Raw genomic sequence first — 16,771 nt, 5'->3', positions numbered from 1 at the left:
ATTTTAAATGTATAATATTAATTATATATGTATGATATTTATTAATATTTAGTGTAGTAGTTTATTAATTATACCTAGATTTTGTATTTTGCAAAAAATAAAGGCCTTGTTTTTCACCACAGTTGGTCTAGAGCCTCCACCACTGTCAGTATCAGAGGAAAGACACTTGGCTATCCTCACTGAACTACCATTTGTGGTTCCCTTTGAGGAAAGAGTGAAGGTAAGACAGCTGCCACTTATGTTGACTCTATACATTTTAGCTCTACTATAGGTTGAATTTTATATTTGTACATAAATACAGTATATTTAAAAAAATGTACAGTGTCTTGTTGTCAAAAAATAGTACATATTGCATAGAATACTTTATTCAAACAAACTGTTAACATATTCTGTCTTCAGATTTTCCAGAAGTTAATCTATGCTGATAAACGAGAGGTGCAGGGAGAGGGCACTTTTTTGGATGGCGTGAATATAACCATTCGACGGAACTACATCTATGAAGATGCATATGATAAATTATCTCCGGAGAATGGTAAAGTAATGCAAATATTCCCTTTTACATGTAGAAAAGCTTCTTCAAAGTCAAATGTTTAGTAAGGGATTCTGTATAGGCAGCGATTGTTATTGCAGAAATAAGCACCGACGGTGTGATCAGGACCCGATGCAAACAGAGGGTTTTGTATCACACCGAAGGTGCTTATTTCGTGATGACAACCGGTTGCCTCTACATTATCCTGCTTATTACACGGCTGTTTACCTCATAAGTAAGGTAAGGAACATTTAAAGGCGGGGTGCACGATTTTTGATAAACGCATTGGAAAAGGGAGTCGGGCGAGTACCAAAACACACTTGTAGCCAATCAGCAGTAAGGTCGTTGCCTTGGTTGCTTATGTGTGGGGCGGGTCTATCAAAAGAAGGTCCAGATTCTATTGGGTTAGGGGCGTGTTTGTTTAGGTGATTTCAAATGTCAACACTGGCTTTCAGAGATTGTGCACCCCGCCTTTAAATGTTGATTGTCATATATGTTATTTAAAACACATTTATATACATTTTTTTGTAATATTAAACTGTACCTGTAAAAATGATTGGCAGCATTCGGGTTACAAGTTTTGAGCGGTTGTTATCTGGGAATAACAAACCTGCAAATGACGAGACTGGCCAATCAGAATCAAGCATTTTTTTAACTAGCCTTGTTAAAGCTAAATAAACGGGTATTTCAAAAGGTGCTGTAAACTGGACCCAACTTTAAATCGTTCTTTTAAATTGTAGTTTTTCCGTTTTCTGCCAGTCAAATCTAAAACAGTACTACTGTAATGTGTCATGGTGGAAATATTATTTTGTTAAAAGCACTAAAGTACACCCTATAAGTCAGTGGACAACTGCTGTTGTTTTTATTGTGTTTTATAAATACATTTTGATTGATTGATTGATAAGAATAACATCTTTTTGTGTTCATAGATGCCTGGAAAAGGCATTAAACCTAGCTTAAGAAATCACTTAAAATAAGCTGATTTAATGATTTAGGGTAAAGTGTTTTGTGTCACTCTTGCCAGAATCTATAAATGTATACATTTACTCCATAAATTAAGTGTTTGTAGTAGAAGACTTCTTAGTGTAAATTTATAATTTTTAGAATTATAGGTCATACTTCAGTGTTACTAAAGTAGTTAATAACTGGATGCACACAAAATATGCTTTCATTGCTAAAATATGGGAGTTCTTCCAAATTGGTCATTTTGTGTTTATACTGACTATTAAAATGTTCCTGTCTTCAAACAATAATGCAAAGACATCCATCTTGGTATATAACATTGCTAACACTACCTAGTTATAATGCTAAATGTGTGTGTCTTCAAAACTGTTGCTGAGATTTATGATCTGTGATTAAATTTGCTGTAAGATGACCTTTTTGATTGAAATGTAGCTCAGGTCAGTGTGAGCTTTCAAGGTTATTTATTTAGTGGTATATATTTATCAAATGCCACTTTTTGTTTCACCTCTATTTGAATAACTCTTTGTTGACTTGCATTATGTCACTGTGAAAAAAAGTATTTTCCAATAATAGTAAAACATACATTCACGTTTCCTGCTGATAAAAATAAATAAAATAATCATTTAATTGAAATAAATTGTCAGGACAGAAATGGACAGCATGTTTCTTATGGCTCTTATTTATGTCTGTCTGTATTTCAGAGCCTGATCTAAAGAAGAGAATCCGAGTTCATCTACTCAATGCTCATGGGTTGGATGAAGCTGGAATCGATGGTGGAGGAATATTTAGAGAGTTCTTAAATGAGTTGCTGAAATCAGGCTTTAACCCTAACCAAGGCTTCTTCAAGACAACTAATGAAGGGCTACTTTACCCGAGCCCCACTGCAGAGATGCTTGTGGGAGAATCCTTTACTCGTCACTACTATTTCCTTGGCAGGATACTGGGAAAGGTGAGCCACATCATGTATTGCATATCCACCCTTAATCAGTATGGCTGCTCATCATAATTTGTTCAATGGAATATTCAGTGAATAAGAATAATTGGCATAACAAAACATTTCTGCGGGTTCTTTTCAGTATGTATTTCACTATAGGATAACAATTTCTTGTTCTAGCCTTTCTAGTAGTCTTCACATGTCTTTCACTCACACTCTCAAACACAAATGGGGTCAACTGGATCAATGCTGCAGTTCAGAGGTCAGGTTCAATCTGTGATCCCAGGCTGAGTGGCTTAGTAACCATTATAAATCTTATGCATTTTATTTACGAGGTCACTTGAGTTTAAAGTCAAGTTTATTTGTGGCCTTTTGATCCAAGTAATTTTCTATTGTCTAGCCTTGTACGTAAGATCATTTTGTAAATGACCTTCCAGAAACCTCCATCAAAATATTAAACATTTATGGTTGAATGTAAATCATTTGGTTGCTCACAATTACATTAGTTTGTTCAAATATGCCAGGCCTTAAATAGTTTAGAAACTATAATTTAGCCCCAAAAGTGATAATTTTTAGCTTTTAGGCTTTGGATTGATGACATACAATATGGTAACAGTGTAATGATAATAGAACAACTTTACATTAAAGGCATTAATCATATATATATTAAGATTTAAAGTTTGTTATGCAAAAAATAAGCATATTAATTTCTCAGCTGTTTAAAATTGCTCATAATAAGAAGTAAATATGACCGCAAGCCTCTCAATTACTCTCAGTGTTTTTCTATTATTGTTAACCTGTGCATCACGCACTATATTGTTTTGGCTCTCTCTTTTGTGTCTGCTAGCTGGTATTTATTAGCCGCTAATGTTTTTAAAGTTTCATTAATGCATAGGCCCAGGATTGTTTATTGCAAGGCACATTGACTGGGGGTAGGGTGGATGAATTACCTCATGCCAAGAAGCTCGCTGCTCAATTAGGCTACTCCATTAGCCCACCATTCTCTCTGTTTGTGTAGCCATCGCATTTGGCCACGGACGCTAAATCAGCTAGCACCATAAATAACCGGCGCAATGCCGCCGGTAATAGAGTTTTGATCTGTTTTACAGTCACAGGCATCAACACCACTCGCAAAGAGGCAATTCAGGCCACTTATTAGAGAGCTATAATGAACAGACACTTTAAGAAGAAATGGACATAACTGAACTCCTATCATGAGAAATGGCTAGCCCCGCCCCCATACTTTCCTGATCTTATTCCTTTCAATTGCCCCCACTGCTTAGTAATGGGCAAAGCAATTAAGGTGACGAGATTAATTTGAATTTGACTTTCAATTAACCCTCCTTCTCTCTCCATAAATATGTGTGAGAGTGGCAGACTGAGTGGGATATTGATATTTGTTTAGTGCTGTTATGAAGATGACCTGCGTAGATTAGAATTGCATCACTGTTACTGTGACGTAGTCCACCACAGACACGTGCACATAAATACTATTTACCTCCAGGTATTAGACAGACAAATCTGAAAGCACTTTCTTTGTTGCTGGTCTGTGAATACAGTTATTTGAGCTGTTCTTATTTAGTAGTTCAGATTCAATGTCACTGACAGGTTAGCAAGTATACATCTTTCTGCAATTTTGAAATGCTAGTTATTTACACATTTCTACACACACCCCACTCATTATCTCCAAAGGTTTTACTATGTTCAGCTGGCTGCCTGTTTTAATGTTTAATGTTTTTAAATTGGTAATGTATGCTTGCATGCAGCAACAGTAGATCATTAATATGTGGTGTAAGAATTAGGCATGGGCCGGTTACCGGTTTCAAGGTATACCGAGGTTTTAAAGAGTCAAGGTTTCAAAACCACAAAAATTTTGTGATACCGTTTTCAAGGTATGAAATGTGTTTACACAAAATGAATTAAATCATGTAATTGAATTCATGTTTACATTTCAATTACATATTTTTGAAAGAATATTATCATTTAAAAGCGTTATTTTTACCTGGCATAAACATTGTATGTTACCTAAAAATAAAATGTATTGTGTCCAGTTGAAAAGTTGAGGTTTTTATATGCAGACATTTGAAAATAACACATTTTGTGTGACAATGGCAATACCGCAACACCGTGGTATTTTTGCCTACAGTTATCATACTGCCAGAATCTCATACCAGCCCATGCCTAGTAAGAATGTAGATCTACAGCCGAATCACAGCAATGCTTTATATCTGACCATAATGCACTTAGATGGATGTGTTAGTAATTATAAAAAATTTTAACTGAAACAATACCGCACAAGCCTAAGTCATTATTTAAATAAGAAATAGAAACATTTTATTTATGTAAAAAGAAGATGATAACAGTATTTATACAGTTAATGGGTCTCATTCATTAAGCATGCGTACGCGCAAATTTGTGCGGTACAGATTTTTTAACGAACAAATTGTGATTAATCAAAAACATTTGTATCAAAATTTCTTCTAAATGTATGCAAAAATTCAAGAAAACCTAAAACCGCCCATCGTACACAATAATCACGTACACTATAATAAATACTAGGCTATAATTATAATGTGTATGATAATGTAGACATGTAAAATTTACAGTATTATATTTTATAGTAGAATATTGTCTATATATTATTAAACATAATCTTTATTATTATTATTATTATTATAATATACATTATATTATACATTATTATAGCCTGCTTATTTTTTTCTAAAATATATAGAAGATGTGTGTAATGACAAATTTTTACGCTTTCCTTCCTCACTTTTTAAATCTCCATATGAAAGCTTCTGCTTAATGCCTAATGTAGCCTAAACATCATGTTAATGTAATGAGAAGAACAAGTATAAGAACAAACTCGTGTGCGTGTGCACGTGTTGTGAATTAGGCGGAAAGTTTTCTTGAGAAGTTCAAGTGTGCATATAAATACGAAAAATGTACACAATTATTAGTGAATGAGCCTCAATGGCCGTGTACAGTCTACTATTAAATGTGTGTTCAGTTTGTCACACCTCAGAAAAAAATTACCACTACAAGTAAAAAAGTAAACAATTTTTTTTATCAAAATCTTGGAAAAACAGACAGCATTCTCTACTCTCAAATGCTGGGTGCTTGTCCGCTGTTGGCGTTAAAACAATGCCCACTTTTAAGAAAGCTGCCATCTCTCTCAACATTTAAATACTGCTACAACCTGAATGGATGCTTGCGATTGTGTTAAGGCAGGGGTCAATGAGCCACTGTTGTAGCCCCCCCCCAAATAATCCAGAACACAAATATGTGGAAAAACTGTTTAACAGTGTAATTCCACAATTCAATCCTACACATTTACAGTCTTTGTAGCGTGTTTCAGTAATACATTTAGAAACAATTCTTTGAAGTAATACTTTTTGAGATGTTTAAAAAATGTTAGGGCTTGTTACATTGTAGGTCATAGGAATAATGATATTAAAATCTTAAACTACTTGGACTTCTTATATTTAGATATACTGAAGAGACAAACAAAATGTAATTTAAGCCTCACTCTTGCATTAAAGAATTCTGGTAGATGATTTTTTTATATAAATACTCCCATAATCTGTATTACATGTGACCTTAAATGCATATTGACCTTTTGGGTCACATCAAAAAAGTAACAGTTCTGTCATTCAGTAAGCAGCGCTTAACTGTTCCTTTCCAAAGGGCAACAGAGGACAGAGAAGGTCAGAACTTCTGATTGATGGCGAGTGTGTTAAATTTTTTTTATTGATTCTTAATGCTGTAAATTAACAAATTTATTTGGCAGAAACAGAAGGCAGCTGTTAAGTTGTTGGCGTTTACTCTCCTGATGGTGCCACAATTTGCATTAATTGCGTTGCCACTGCACTCACTTATATTAAAAGGCCTGGCCATTCATTAATCCTTTTTATCCCAAGTCATTTTGGCACAATTTCTGGCAATAAACATCCATAAATAACCTGAAGGCTTGAAAAATAGTCCACGTTGCGCCTCCATATCCTTATTGCGACGACTTCTTAGGAGCAACATTATTGATAGGTTTCAAGAGGGCACAGCACATATGTTCCCAGAACAGGGCTCATGGGAAGAATGATGCTAAGTGGATTATTTTGCATGAAAAATGTCCCATGTTTGAAGTTGCGCGATTAACCTGTGTTTTGAAACTGCTCTGATTTACGGCCTGTGTGTGTTTTGGATGCATGCATTATGGAGATTTGGGAAATTTATAATCCATTTCGCTTATGTGGTCAGGGGATTTTAGTGCAATCATTTATTCAAGGCCTGTATATTTTAATGCCTTCAGATATGGTCTTTTTAGGACTGTTGCAGTACTTTAGCTTTATGACTCACCATCCTTCTGCCTCTTAATGGAACAACAGGTTAATGTTGCAATTGATGTTTTAGAAGTGCGAGTTCCTGAAATATAGTGGCAGTATTTCTAAATAAAGTGGCAGTATTTAAGACAAATTATTGTCAATGGTTTTCCAATCATTAATACTATAAAGATCATATCATCTTTGGTTGAATATCTTTATCCTTCTGTCCTGCAGGCACTGTATGAAAACATGCTAGTGGAGTTGCCATTTGCCAGTTTCTTCTTGTCGAAGATCCTAGGCACAAGTGCTGAAGTGGACATCCATCATTTGGCTTCTTTGGACCCGGAGATGTACCGAAACCTGCTTTTCCTCAAGAGCTATGAGGGTGATGTGGAAGACCTCGGACTTAACTTTACTGTGGTCAACAATGATCTCGGGGAGGCACAGGTGAGACCTGAACAACACGTCTGTGCTCTTTTGCTTGTCTTTTGTCATTGTTAATAATTAATCTGGCTGTTGTTAGTCTTTGCAGATGGAGATAAAGCACGTCTTCATCCAGATCTTTTTAAAGGAACTTCTATGTTAAACTGCATAAGCATACCTGCTAATGTATCAGTTTAACGTAGTATTAAATCTAATATTGTCTTTCTTTACTGTAAATGTATGATAACCACCTGAGTGTATGTACAGCATAACTGTAATGCACACAGCATTTCTTTTAATTGTTACTTTTTAATGAAATCAACAGTAAATGATAAAATACATTTGTTTTAAATACATAACAATCAGTTGGTTACTCTTCATAGCTCTTATTGAAACATTATCCAGATTTTTTAACTTTCAGATTTAACACTTGTTTAGTAAGTTTAAATATTTTTTTATTTCTGACGTGTTCACTTTCCCCTTCATTAGCGAGGTTATACCTTGAAAGGGTTTCTATCAGTTACTTTCAGTTTACTTCTCTTGCACCTCTTAGGAGAAATTAATTCATCACTCAACCCAGAAAACTGCTCTATGAGAAAAGCGGTGCTTCGGCTTAGACGCTGCCTTTCACACTTTCATCTATTTGTTTTCCAGGTGGTTGAGCTCAAACCAGGGGGAAAGGACATCCCGGTAACTACGGCCAACAGGATTGCCTACATCCATTTAGTGGCCGATTACCGTCTAAACAAACAGATCAGAGCACACTGCCTGGCCTTTCGGCAGGGTCTAGCCAACGTGGTCAACCTGGAATGGCTGCGAATGTTTGATCAGCAGGAAATTCAGGTATCATCTTCTCTGAACACATATACACAACCACACACACACATACATACACAAAGACTAGACCGTTAGAAATGGGTAATGAACAGACAGATATAAATTAATTTGTTGTGTCTCTGAAAAGATTAATAAAAATCTGCATGTATTATTTCCGTATAGAATAAGCCATACTGTTTTTAAATTTAATGTAACACGTCAAATGTTCACTTATATGTTTTCAGGTACTGGTTTCTGGTGCACTTGTGCCTATCTGTCTGGAGGACCTGAAGAAATTCACTAACTACTCAGGTATTACAAGTTAAATCTTCTGCATTTTTGGCCTCACAAACTTTTTTCAATTAAATTTTATTTATATGGCCCTTTTCACAATTGGTAATTATTTCAAAGCAGTTTTACATTAATAGAAGCATTTATAATATGTTATAACCAAGAACCTGCGGTTATTTTTAACTCTTTCCCCGCCAACATTTCCCCTGCCAATGATGTTTTATGGCAATATGTTTTTTTTGCTGTTATCCACTTAGTGACGGTCTTACCCAACTTATAAAACACTTAAGCATCCACTGATTTAAAAACACTAAAACTCTGTTTATATTTTGATCATAATTTTTAATCTGATCACTAACTAAAGTCCTTTACAAAAATGCAATTATTTTAGCTTTTTGTTTATAAATTTGGTATTTTTGAAAAAACCTACCCATTTTTGAGAGGTGATAAAAAATAACAAATAAAGATGGGATGAAAGTTTTTTCTTTTTTGTTTGATTGTTTGTTTGAAATCAGAGGACCTGTTCTTTATTTTGATATATTTTTTGGTAGGCATTAAACTTTTGTGAAAATCATAAAAATTGCTGGTGCTGGCTGGCAGCTTAAAAAACAAACACTGGTGCCGAAAGAGTTAAGTAGCATATATTTGTATTACCGTATTATCCAGACTATAAGCCACATTTTTTTTCTTCATAATTTGGCTGGGGCTGCATCTTATAGTCAGGTGCGCCTTGTTAGTCAGTATGAATAAATTTGGACATTTATGAGGCAAGAGACAACATGACCATCTACAGCTGCGGGCGTCCGCCATATGCTGCTCCTGTATTTATGTAATTCAATAAATTCAGTGATGTGGAATGAAAAGCCTGCGAACTTTATGTTTGGCTTGTTTGGTTATGTAATTTAGCCTATTTAACATTCCAGGAATGTTCTGTATGCTATGGTTTAGCATTTAAATAACAGATAATATTACTTTTACGTACAGACACCTATTCAGCCTGCTGTTCTGTGTGCTATTGTTTAGTTGAAAGATTTGCCTTTCCAGATTAAATTTTCGTTCTTCGGCTTGGATTTTAATGATGCGTTTTTGAATGATGCGAGTTATACTCTGTAGCGACTTATAGTCTGGAAAATACGGTACTATAAAGGTGAGAAGTGAAATCTGTTTGTAAGTGAGGCCACAGACATTGATTCACATCCCTAAAAACTTCCAGTGTGGGGAGGTTAAATGCAAAATGCTAATCTGTTCATGGACTAATCTGCATACACTTCTAATTGATTTAAACATAATGTATCCAATAAGTTTCTAGAGATACAGTGTTATTTGAGCATTTAGATTGATTTACTTCACAGCTAATTCACACAAATGCATATGTTGAAATGATTGTTTTGGTTTTCCTAATTGTTGAACTTAACTTTTGCCGCACTACTCAGGTGGTTATTCAGAAACTCATCCCGTGATTAAAATCTTCTGGGACGTGGTGGACAGTTTCAGCGACGAGGAGAAACGCAAGCTGCTCAAGTTTGTTACAAGCTGCTCACGACCTCCACTCTTAGGCTTCAAGGTCAGTGAAACTGCATAAGAACATTAAAACATTGAGTTTCTGTTTTGTTGTGTCTGGAGTTAAAGCTCCCGTGATTGTGTTTACAGTGCACAATATAATATGTTCATGTTTCACGTGTAAAAAAAAACGGGTATTTTTCACACAATTTACTTATCTGTATAGAGCTGTTTTCACAGTTCTCAAAACGGGCTGATGTCTTCCTTGTTCTATGAAGTCCCTCCTTCAGAAATACGTATTGAGTTCTGATTGTGTAGTTTGTTTAGTGTGTTCGACAGCAGCTTAGCTTGCCGTTAGCTTAGCTGGTGACTGACGTATTCCTGTGGGCGGAGTCAAAAAACTGTTCTACTGACGTCATAAAAGCAGGAAGTAGAAGGCTGCAGTCCTAACCGGCTGTTCTCACTGTAGGCCTTGAAACGCGAATTCTGTTGAAGAAAATATATCGCCTGCCAGTGAACTTTGAGCTTTATCATTTTACAGATATTATTTATACTATTATAGTAACATTACACACTAACTAGGGTGTCAAAAATGGGATCAGAAAGAGCGTGACCTTTTGAAGCTGAGTAAATATTTTATCCAAGGCCTTAGATTGCTCTTAAAAAGTGTAATGCACAGACACAACCGAACCCCATATTCAAGCTGAATCAGTATGACTCCCACCTCTGTTATCACGTATGGAGTTCAGGAGAAGTTCATACTATTCACACCTGGTGATGATTTTGTCCCATTTTCTTATTTTTATCAAATAAAGTTATCAAGATCATCACCACGGAGAAGTCTACTCCTGCAAGGTGTATATAATGAAATGAACAGAATAAGTTTTGTCGCAGCCTAGCGTCATTCATTTACACAAGGGTGTACTCGCAAATAACACTCATTGTAACAAATCATTTTCACATTATAAGAGCTATCAGGAAGGGCCTTATCCTAGCCTCTGTTTGTGCTAGAGAGGTTGTGACCTGTCATTGTAATGCTATTTGAGGCTTTGCCAAGTGCCACTGGCTATCTGAAATCCATAAGACTGATAAAAACCTATAAATGCACTGTTGAACTTCAAATGGCTCTCGCCTGATGTTGACTGTCTCTGGTGTATAATTAACAGTTGCTATAACTGACCGCAATAGATGAAGATGAAAGAACTGTAATTATAATAATTTTTTTATCTAATGTATCTAACAGGTTGTTATCATCATCAACCCTCAGAAATGTAACCTTAAGTCTATTTTATATGCAAGTTATTTTGTACGTGGCATTATTTGTCACTTTAACTGTTTATTACGCTTAACAAAATGAGTAGAACAGTAATATCCTAAAATATGTTTTTATGCCTATGTTTCAAACTAAGAACAGTAACCGTGATATTATTGACTTTATTATAACTGTCATCAGTTTAAAGTAGATTACTTTAGCCTACGTGAATTCGGGTGGAGGAGAAATCAAGGCTTCTAAGCTATTCCACAGATATGTGTTACTGCCAAAATTAAAATGGGGCGTTTAATGAATTTGACTTTGGTGCAGACGGACTAAGGGATGGAAAGGAAGAGTAAGAGAGGAATAAGATGAAGAAAGACAGATCAAGGGGAGATGGCCTTCCACCTCGTCTGCCTCTTCAGCCAGCTCAGCCTTAATTAGGTGCCGTTAAACACCCCAGAATTCATTAGGGGAGAAATAGCCCTGTCAAAGTAAGCTATTTAAAAAAGATGATGGATACCCTTTTCTCAAAATGATGGCTCCCACCGTGACACTTTCTCAATAAGCAACGATAGTTTAATACCTTAATTGTCAGAAAAATTGGCCTGTTAAAGCAGGTTTAATCAGGTTCATTTTGGGGTGAGTCTTGCAGTCACTTGGTTATGGGCCCCGAGAACTCTTTCATTAGGCCCATCCTGTTATTTTTCTCGGCAACCTTTCACATATCGGAAAGTTGTACTGTATGTCAAACCGTTTCATCAGTGTGATATTAGGCTGTTGTTTGCCGATTGCACTTTTTCTAAAATAGGGTACATTTCACAAGATGTTTTTAAGATGTAAAATAAACCTTTGGTGTCCCCAGAATACATGTGTGAAGTTCTGGCTTAAAATACCCAACAGATAATTTATTATAGCATGTTAAAATAGAAGTTTAAGATTAAAATACCCAACAGATAATTCTGACATCATAAGGGGAGCCAAATTTCAATGACCTATTTTTGTGTTGTTCTTTTTCATCTTTTTTAGGTTGATAGAAGCACTGGGGACCCAATTATAGCACTAAAACATGAAAAAAGTCAGATTTTCATGATATATCCTCTTTAAAGGGGCCATGTCACATGACTTTTTTAAATGTCAAATAAGTCTTTGGTGTCCCCAGAGCACATATGTGAAGTTTAAGCTTAAAATACCCAACAGATAATTTATTATAGCATGTTAAGATTGCCACTTTGTAGGTGTGTGCAAAAATGTGCCGTTTTCGGTGTGTCCTTTTAAATGCAAATGAGCGAATGAAGTTCAAACACTGATCACAATGATGGTGGTTTGTTGAGATTGAAACTTAATTGTGCTGTGAATTATTTTCTCTCTCTCTTTCTCTCTGCACTAAATGGCAGTGCTGTGGTTGGATAGTGCAGATTATAGGGGTGGTATTATTATAATAAGAGCTCCTTCTGACATCATAAGGAGAGCCAAAATTCAAACGACCTATTTTTTCATGTGCTTGTAGAGAATGGTTTACCAAAACTAAGTTACTGGGTTGATCTTTTTCACATTTTCTAGGTTGATAGTAGCACTGTGGACCCAATCATAGCACTTAAACATGGAAAAAGTCAGATTTTCATGCCATGGACCCTTTAAGTAATATTGTAAATTGTTAACCTAAAACTAGGGGGCATGCTTTGTTGACTATGTCTTTTCTTTGTCTTTAGGAGCTCTATCCAGCCTTTTGCATCCATAACGGTGGTAGTGATCTGGACCGTCTCCCTACGGCTAGCACTTGCATGAACCTTCTAAAGCTGCCTGAGTTCTGTGACCCTCAGCAAATGAGGAACAAGCTACTCTACGCTATTGAATCCTCTGCTGGCTTTGAGCTTAGCTGAGAAATGAGTTGTCTCCTGATGGAACCCAGACAAGAAGCTGTGGCCTTTGTCACGGTGATCAAACAGGAAGTCATCACAATGGACAGACCGTATGTCTGCTGTGAATCTGCAGAAGGTGTTGGGATATAAAAACAAGAAATGCAAACAGACAGATTGAAGTTGTGGCATGGACAATTACATGCTGATTTTTATTTCAAAGTGACTGTACGTATAAATAATGGAATGACATTATAAATTCAAATCAGCATTTAAAACCTTTAGTGGTCAAAAGCACCGACATTCAAATGTCATCCTCAGTGTTGGAGATGAGGGGGAAGCGAAATAAAAAAATGGCAGCACAAAAATTTTACCAGATTTTTACTTTGTTTTGCATTAGTAACGGCAAAGGCTGTTGTTTTAAGACCTTTTTTACACTTCAATTGCTCCCTGTCACCAGTACAGCACATGTTGTGCGGCTGCTAATAAAGATGCATGCGTTCATCTCACAGACCCGAAAATCAGTTAAAACTTAATTTTCTTTAGTATAACAGCATGCCTGAAACAGCTTTATTACATGAGGTACAGTATACTAAAGAGCCTTGGTTCAAGGACATGCCAAAGTACCAGTCAAAATGTGCATGCCTTGAAACGGGGCATGCTAACAGCATTGCATCTGCTGAATATTAATTTTTCAGCTTAAAAATGATTTTATGGCTAATGTGCCACCAACAGTGGAGTTTAATGGATTTGAGTCATGGAAGTCAAAATGTGTAAGGTTAACAGGCGGTAAAACAGTAGCACGTGTCAGAAAATGGTGGTGTGTAGTCATCTTGTTTTAATCATGTGGTAATAAGAGAAATTGAACTTTCTGATTCTGGTAGACTTTTATCAAGAATGGAATGAAATAAAACTTGGAACAAAAAGGTATTTTTCTCAGCACTGTAAAAGAGGACATTCACTTTGAAAATAAAAACGGCTACAATTAACAGGCCCGTATAATAAGATTCCAGGCTTAAGGGTATGTGTCCATTGTGTTTCCATAAAGTAATTGTATAATTATATATTCCACACATTGGCCATTGTCATTATGCATTTTGTTTAATGCATAATGATACTGACATTTGTGCAATAAAGTAAAAACAGAGTCATTGAGGACTGGTAAGTTGTTATTTTTAGTGGTTCAGGGTTTTTTGTAAAATTGTTAAATGAACTGCTAAATGAAGGAAAACTCCTAAACCAACACATGCCTTTTGAACACTAATGTCTGCTGTAGCACATAATTCAGTAACCTGAAGAAAATTCAAGTATTTTCTGTATTCCCAAATCGCTTTTTGCTGCTCCTGCTGGTTTCAGCAGAGGTGTAAGGAGATTTTAGCAGGTTGGTAGAGAGGTAATGATGATGATGATGAATATGTGAATATGTATGTCTACACCTTTTAAAGCATTTCTACAAACCTTTTCTTTTTTCTTGTTATTAGTAATTGATCAAGCAACATGTCTTTTAACATCCATGTAAAAGAAAAAATAGGATGTTAACATCATACAGGTGCTAAACATCCAGTTGTTTATGAACGTTTGTTGATGATTCTTGATGTTGAAAAGCAGAGACATGCAAAGTTGTGTGTAAAAACTTTTCCATTTCTAATTTTATCGGTGTACGTGTCATTTTTTTTTTTTTAAATTGCGAACCCTCTATACAAAGAAAAGTGTTCAATTTATGTATCAGTGTATGGCAATGATTAAACATATTTGAGTTTTTATTTGCATATGGGGTTACCGAAATCTTTTGTATTAAAAAAGTGAGATCGAGAATTTTATTCAAGTTTTATGGCCTTTGACATATAATTAAAGAAACATCCAGTGATGGAACAAGAAAAGGGGCTACTCGAGATCACAGATGCATTATCGCTACAACATAAATTAAGGGTGTGTGCGTTTGACATAAATCTAATAGGGTCTATTAGTGAGAGCAAGAGATGGTCGGAGAGCAGGGAGAACTTTTTATTCCTCCTTGGATCATCTCCAATTCCTGCCCCCACCCTCAGTCTTACCCTTCTCACACACCCACTCGCTGGAATGACTTAAGACTCCTCCCGTTCTGACCAAATCTCCAGCATTTTAGCAGCAAGCTCAGACAGGGGTAATTGGGTCTTAAAAAACCAACTTGTCCAATTGCTGTGAGAGATTGATTCTAATTATGGGAAGATTTATTTGGGCCTATTACCTTATAATGGATTATAGCTCACAAACTTAATGCAGCGCACTATCAATCATAGCAATGTGCAGTAATATACCAAAGGTATTTTATATAGCTTTTAGAAATGTTATTATTCCACTTAGGGTCAAGTCATTTCACACCAGAATATGAACGTTGAAAGATTTAATCTTAGAGAATTCATTAAGGACAATTACAGGGTTTTATAAAACCCCTCACATTTAAGAGGTCTAATAGCTTTTTTAACATGAAGTGAGAAGAATCTATGTTCTAACATAGTCTGTCATCATTCTTTAAAGTAAATGTGAAATATTTATGTGGCCTTAGATTTATAAAGTAATCTAAACAAAAATCAGAACCTATTTGGTAGATATGTGATGGGCCACTGACCAAAGATTTGTAGTCTTTGCCTTGCATTTAAACTATCTGTTAGTATGTCAAAACAAAATGTGATTTAAAATCCATGTGAAATTAATAAACACTTTAATTCAGTACTGCATTTTACTTGACCTGTTTTCAGATAGTGGGACAGTGATTTTATGTTTAAATCATTATTATTTTGGTTGCAATTTAAAGCAAAAATGGCTTTACAGCATCTGTCTTTTAGTTAAAGGGACACAAGCTTTGGTCCCTGCCAGAAAAACCATATAATATCAGGTTAATGTGATATTTGGAACATTAAAGTTTGTTAGACTACTACACTCTTAGAAAAAATAAGGTACAAAAGCGGTCACTGGGGCAGTACCTCAATCTTAGTCCAACGGATCTATTAACTAGACCAGTTAACGACTAACCCGCAAACAATGTTATAGCACAGCTACAATTTAATTCATATAAGAAAACTTAAAAAAATACTACAGTAAATAGTTAGAAAAAATTGTAGTTAAAGACAATAACGTTATTAAAATGTTAAGAAGCACTGTCAGTTTACTTGATTTACGTTCTTCAGTACTTTGTTCAGTTAACTTTTACCTTTTCAGAAAAAAAACTTCTGTGATATCTCTGTCCACTATATACACATATGTAATAAACAACAATTCTGAGGCAAAAACTTATCTGATTGTGTGATTGTTTACTAGTTCCCCATTAAGGGGTGGTTTCCCGGACAGGGATTAGTTTAAGAAAGGACTAGACCTTAGTTTAATTAGGAAATGTAGCTATTTTAGTTAATAAACATGCCTTACTAAAATATTACTTGTGCAAAAGGGCCCTGGTGTATTTTAAAATATGTCAGTGCAAGTTGTTTTTACAGTTTGGACAGCTATTACATTTATTTAGGACTAGTCTAATCCCTGAAACCGCCCCTAAAAGATCAACTGTGCCTCCCTGTGGAGGTTTTTTAGACATGCTGGAAGAAGTTGTGTATAATGGCCAGGGCACATGTGCTTAAGAAAAATATCCATTCGCGGCCACCCAAAGAAAATTTTTCACATAAAACATTTTGGGGTTGGTTTCCTGCAGGGTTAAAAATTAATCCACGATTTGGCCAGTTATATATAAGGACATTTAAGTTTTTTTAATAAACAAACCGTACAAATAACAATACTGATGTGCATCTAAGATTAAATAATGACACTGCTATATGTTAAGATATGTAAGTACAAGGTGTTTTTAAATTAAGGCAAAAAATTAAAATGTAAAATTTAATTAAACAAAAAATATTA

At 35.4% G+C, this 16,771-nt stretch overlaps 1 protein-coding gene across 1 annotated transcript in view; it reads left to right on the top strand.

Moving 5' to 3' along the window:
• The window catches only part of ube3c (ubiquitin protein ligase E3C), a 31,269-nt gene extending 16,611 nt beyond the window's left edge, over window positions 1-14,658 (top strand). Inside the window, exons 17-24 of the mRNA XM_065289387.1 lie at window positions 123-220; window positions 400-532; window positions 2,194-2,441; window positions 6,983-7,195; window positions 7,826-8,014; window positions 8,233-8,299; window positions 9,712-9,842; window positions 12,743-14,658. Of these exons, the coding sequence (XP_065145459.1) occupies window positions 123-220; window positions 400-532; window positions 2,194-2,441; window positions 6,983-7,195; window positions 7,826-8,014; window positions 8,233-8,299; window positions 9,712-9,842; window positions 12,743-12,913 (1,250 nt within the window). The 3' untranslated portion in view covers window positions 12,914-14,658. The remainder of the gene's footprint in view (window positions 1-122; window positions 221-399; window positions 533-2,193; window positions 2,442-6,982; window positions 7,196-7,825; window positions 8,015-8,232; window positions 8,300-9,711; window positions 9,843-12,742) is intronic.
• The last annotated feature ends 2,113 nt before the right edge of the window (window positions 14,659-16,771 follow it).

This window comes from Paramisgurnus dabryanus, chromosome 2, assembly GCF_030506205.2.
Source record: "Paramisgurnus dabryanus chromosome 2, PD_genome_1.1, whole genome shotgun sequence".
In the NCBI taxonomy this organism is placed as follows: Eukaryota; Metazoa; Chordata; class Actinopteri; order Cypriniformes; family Cobitidae; genus Paramisgurnus; species Paramisgurnus dabryanus.
This window is presented reverse-complemented; position numbering and strand designations above follow the sequence as displayed.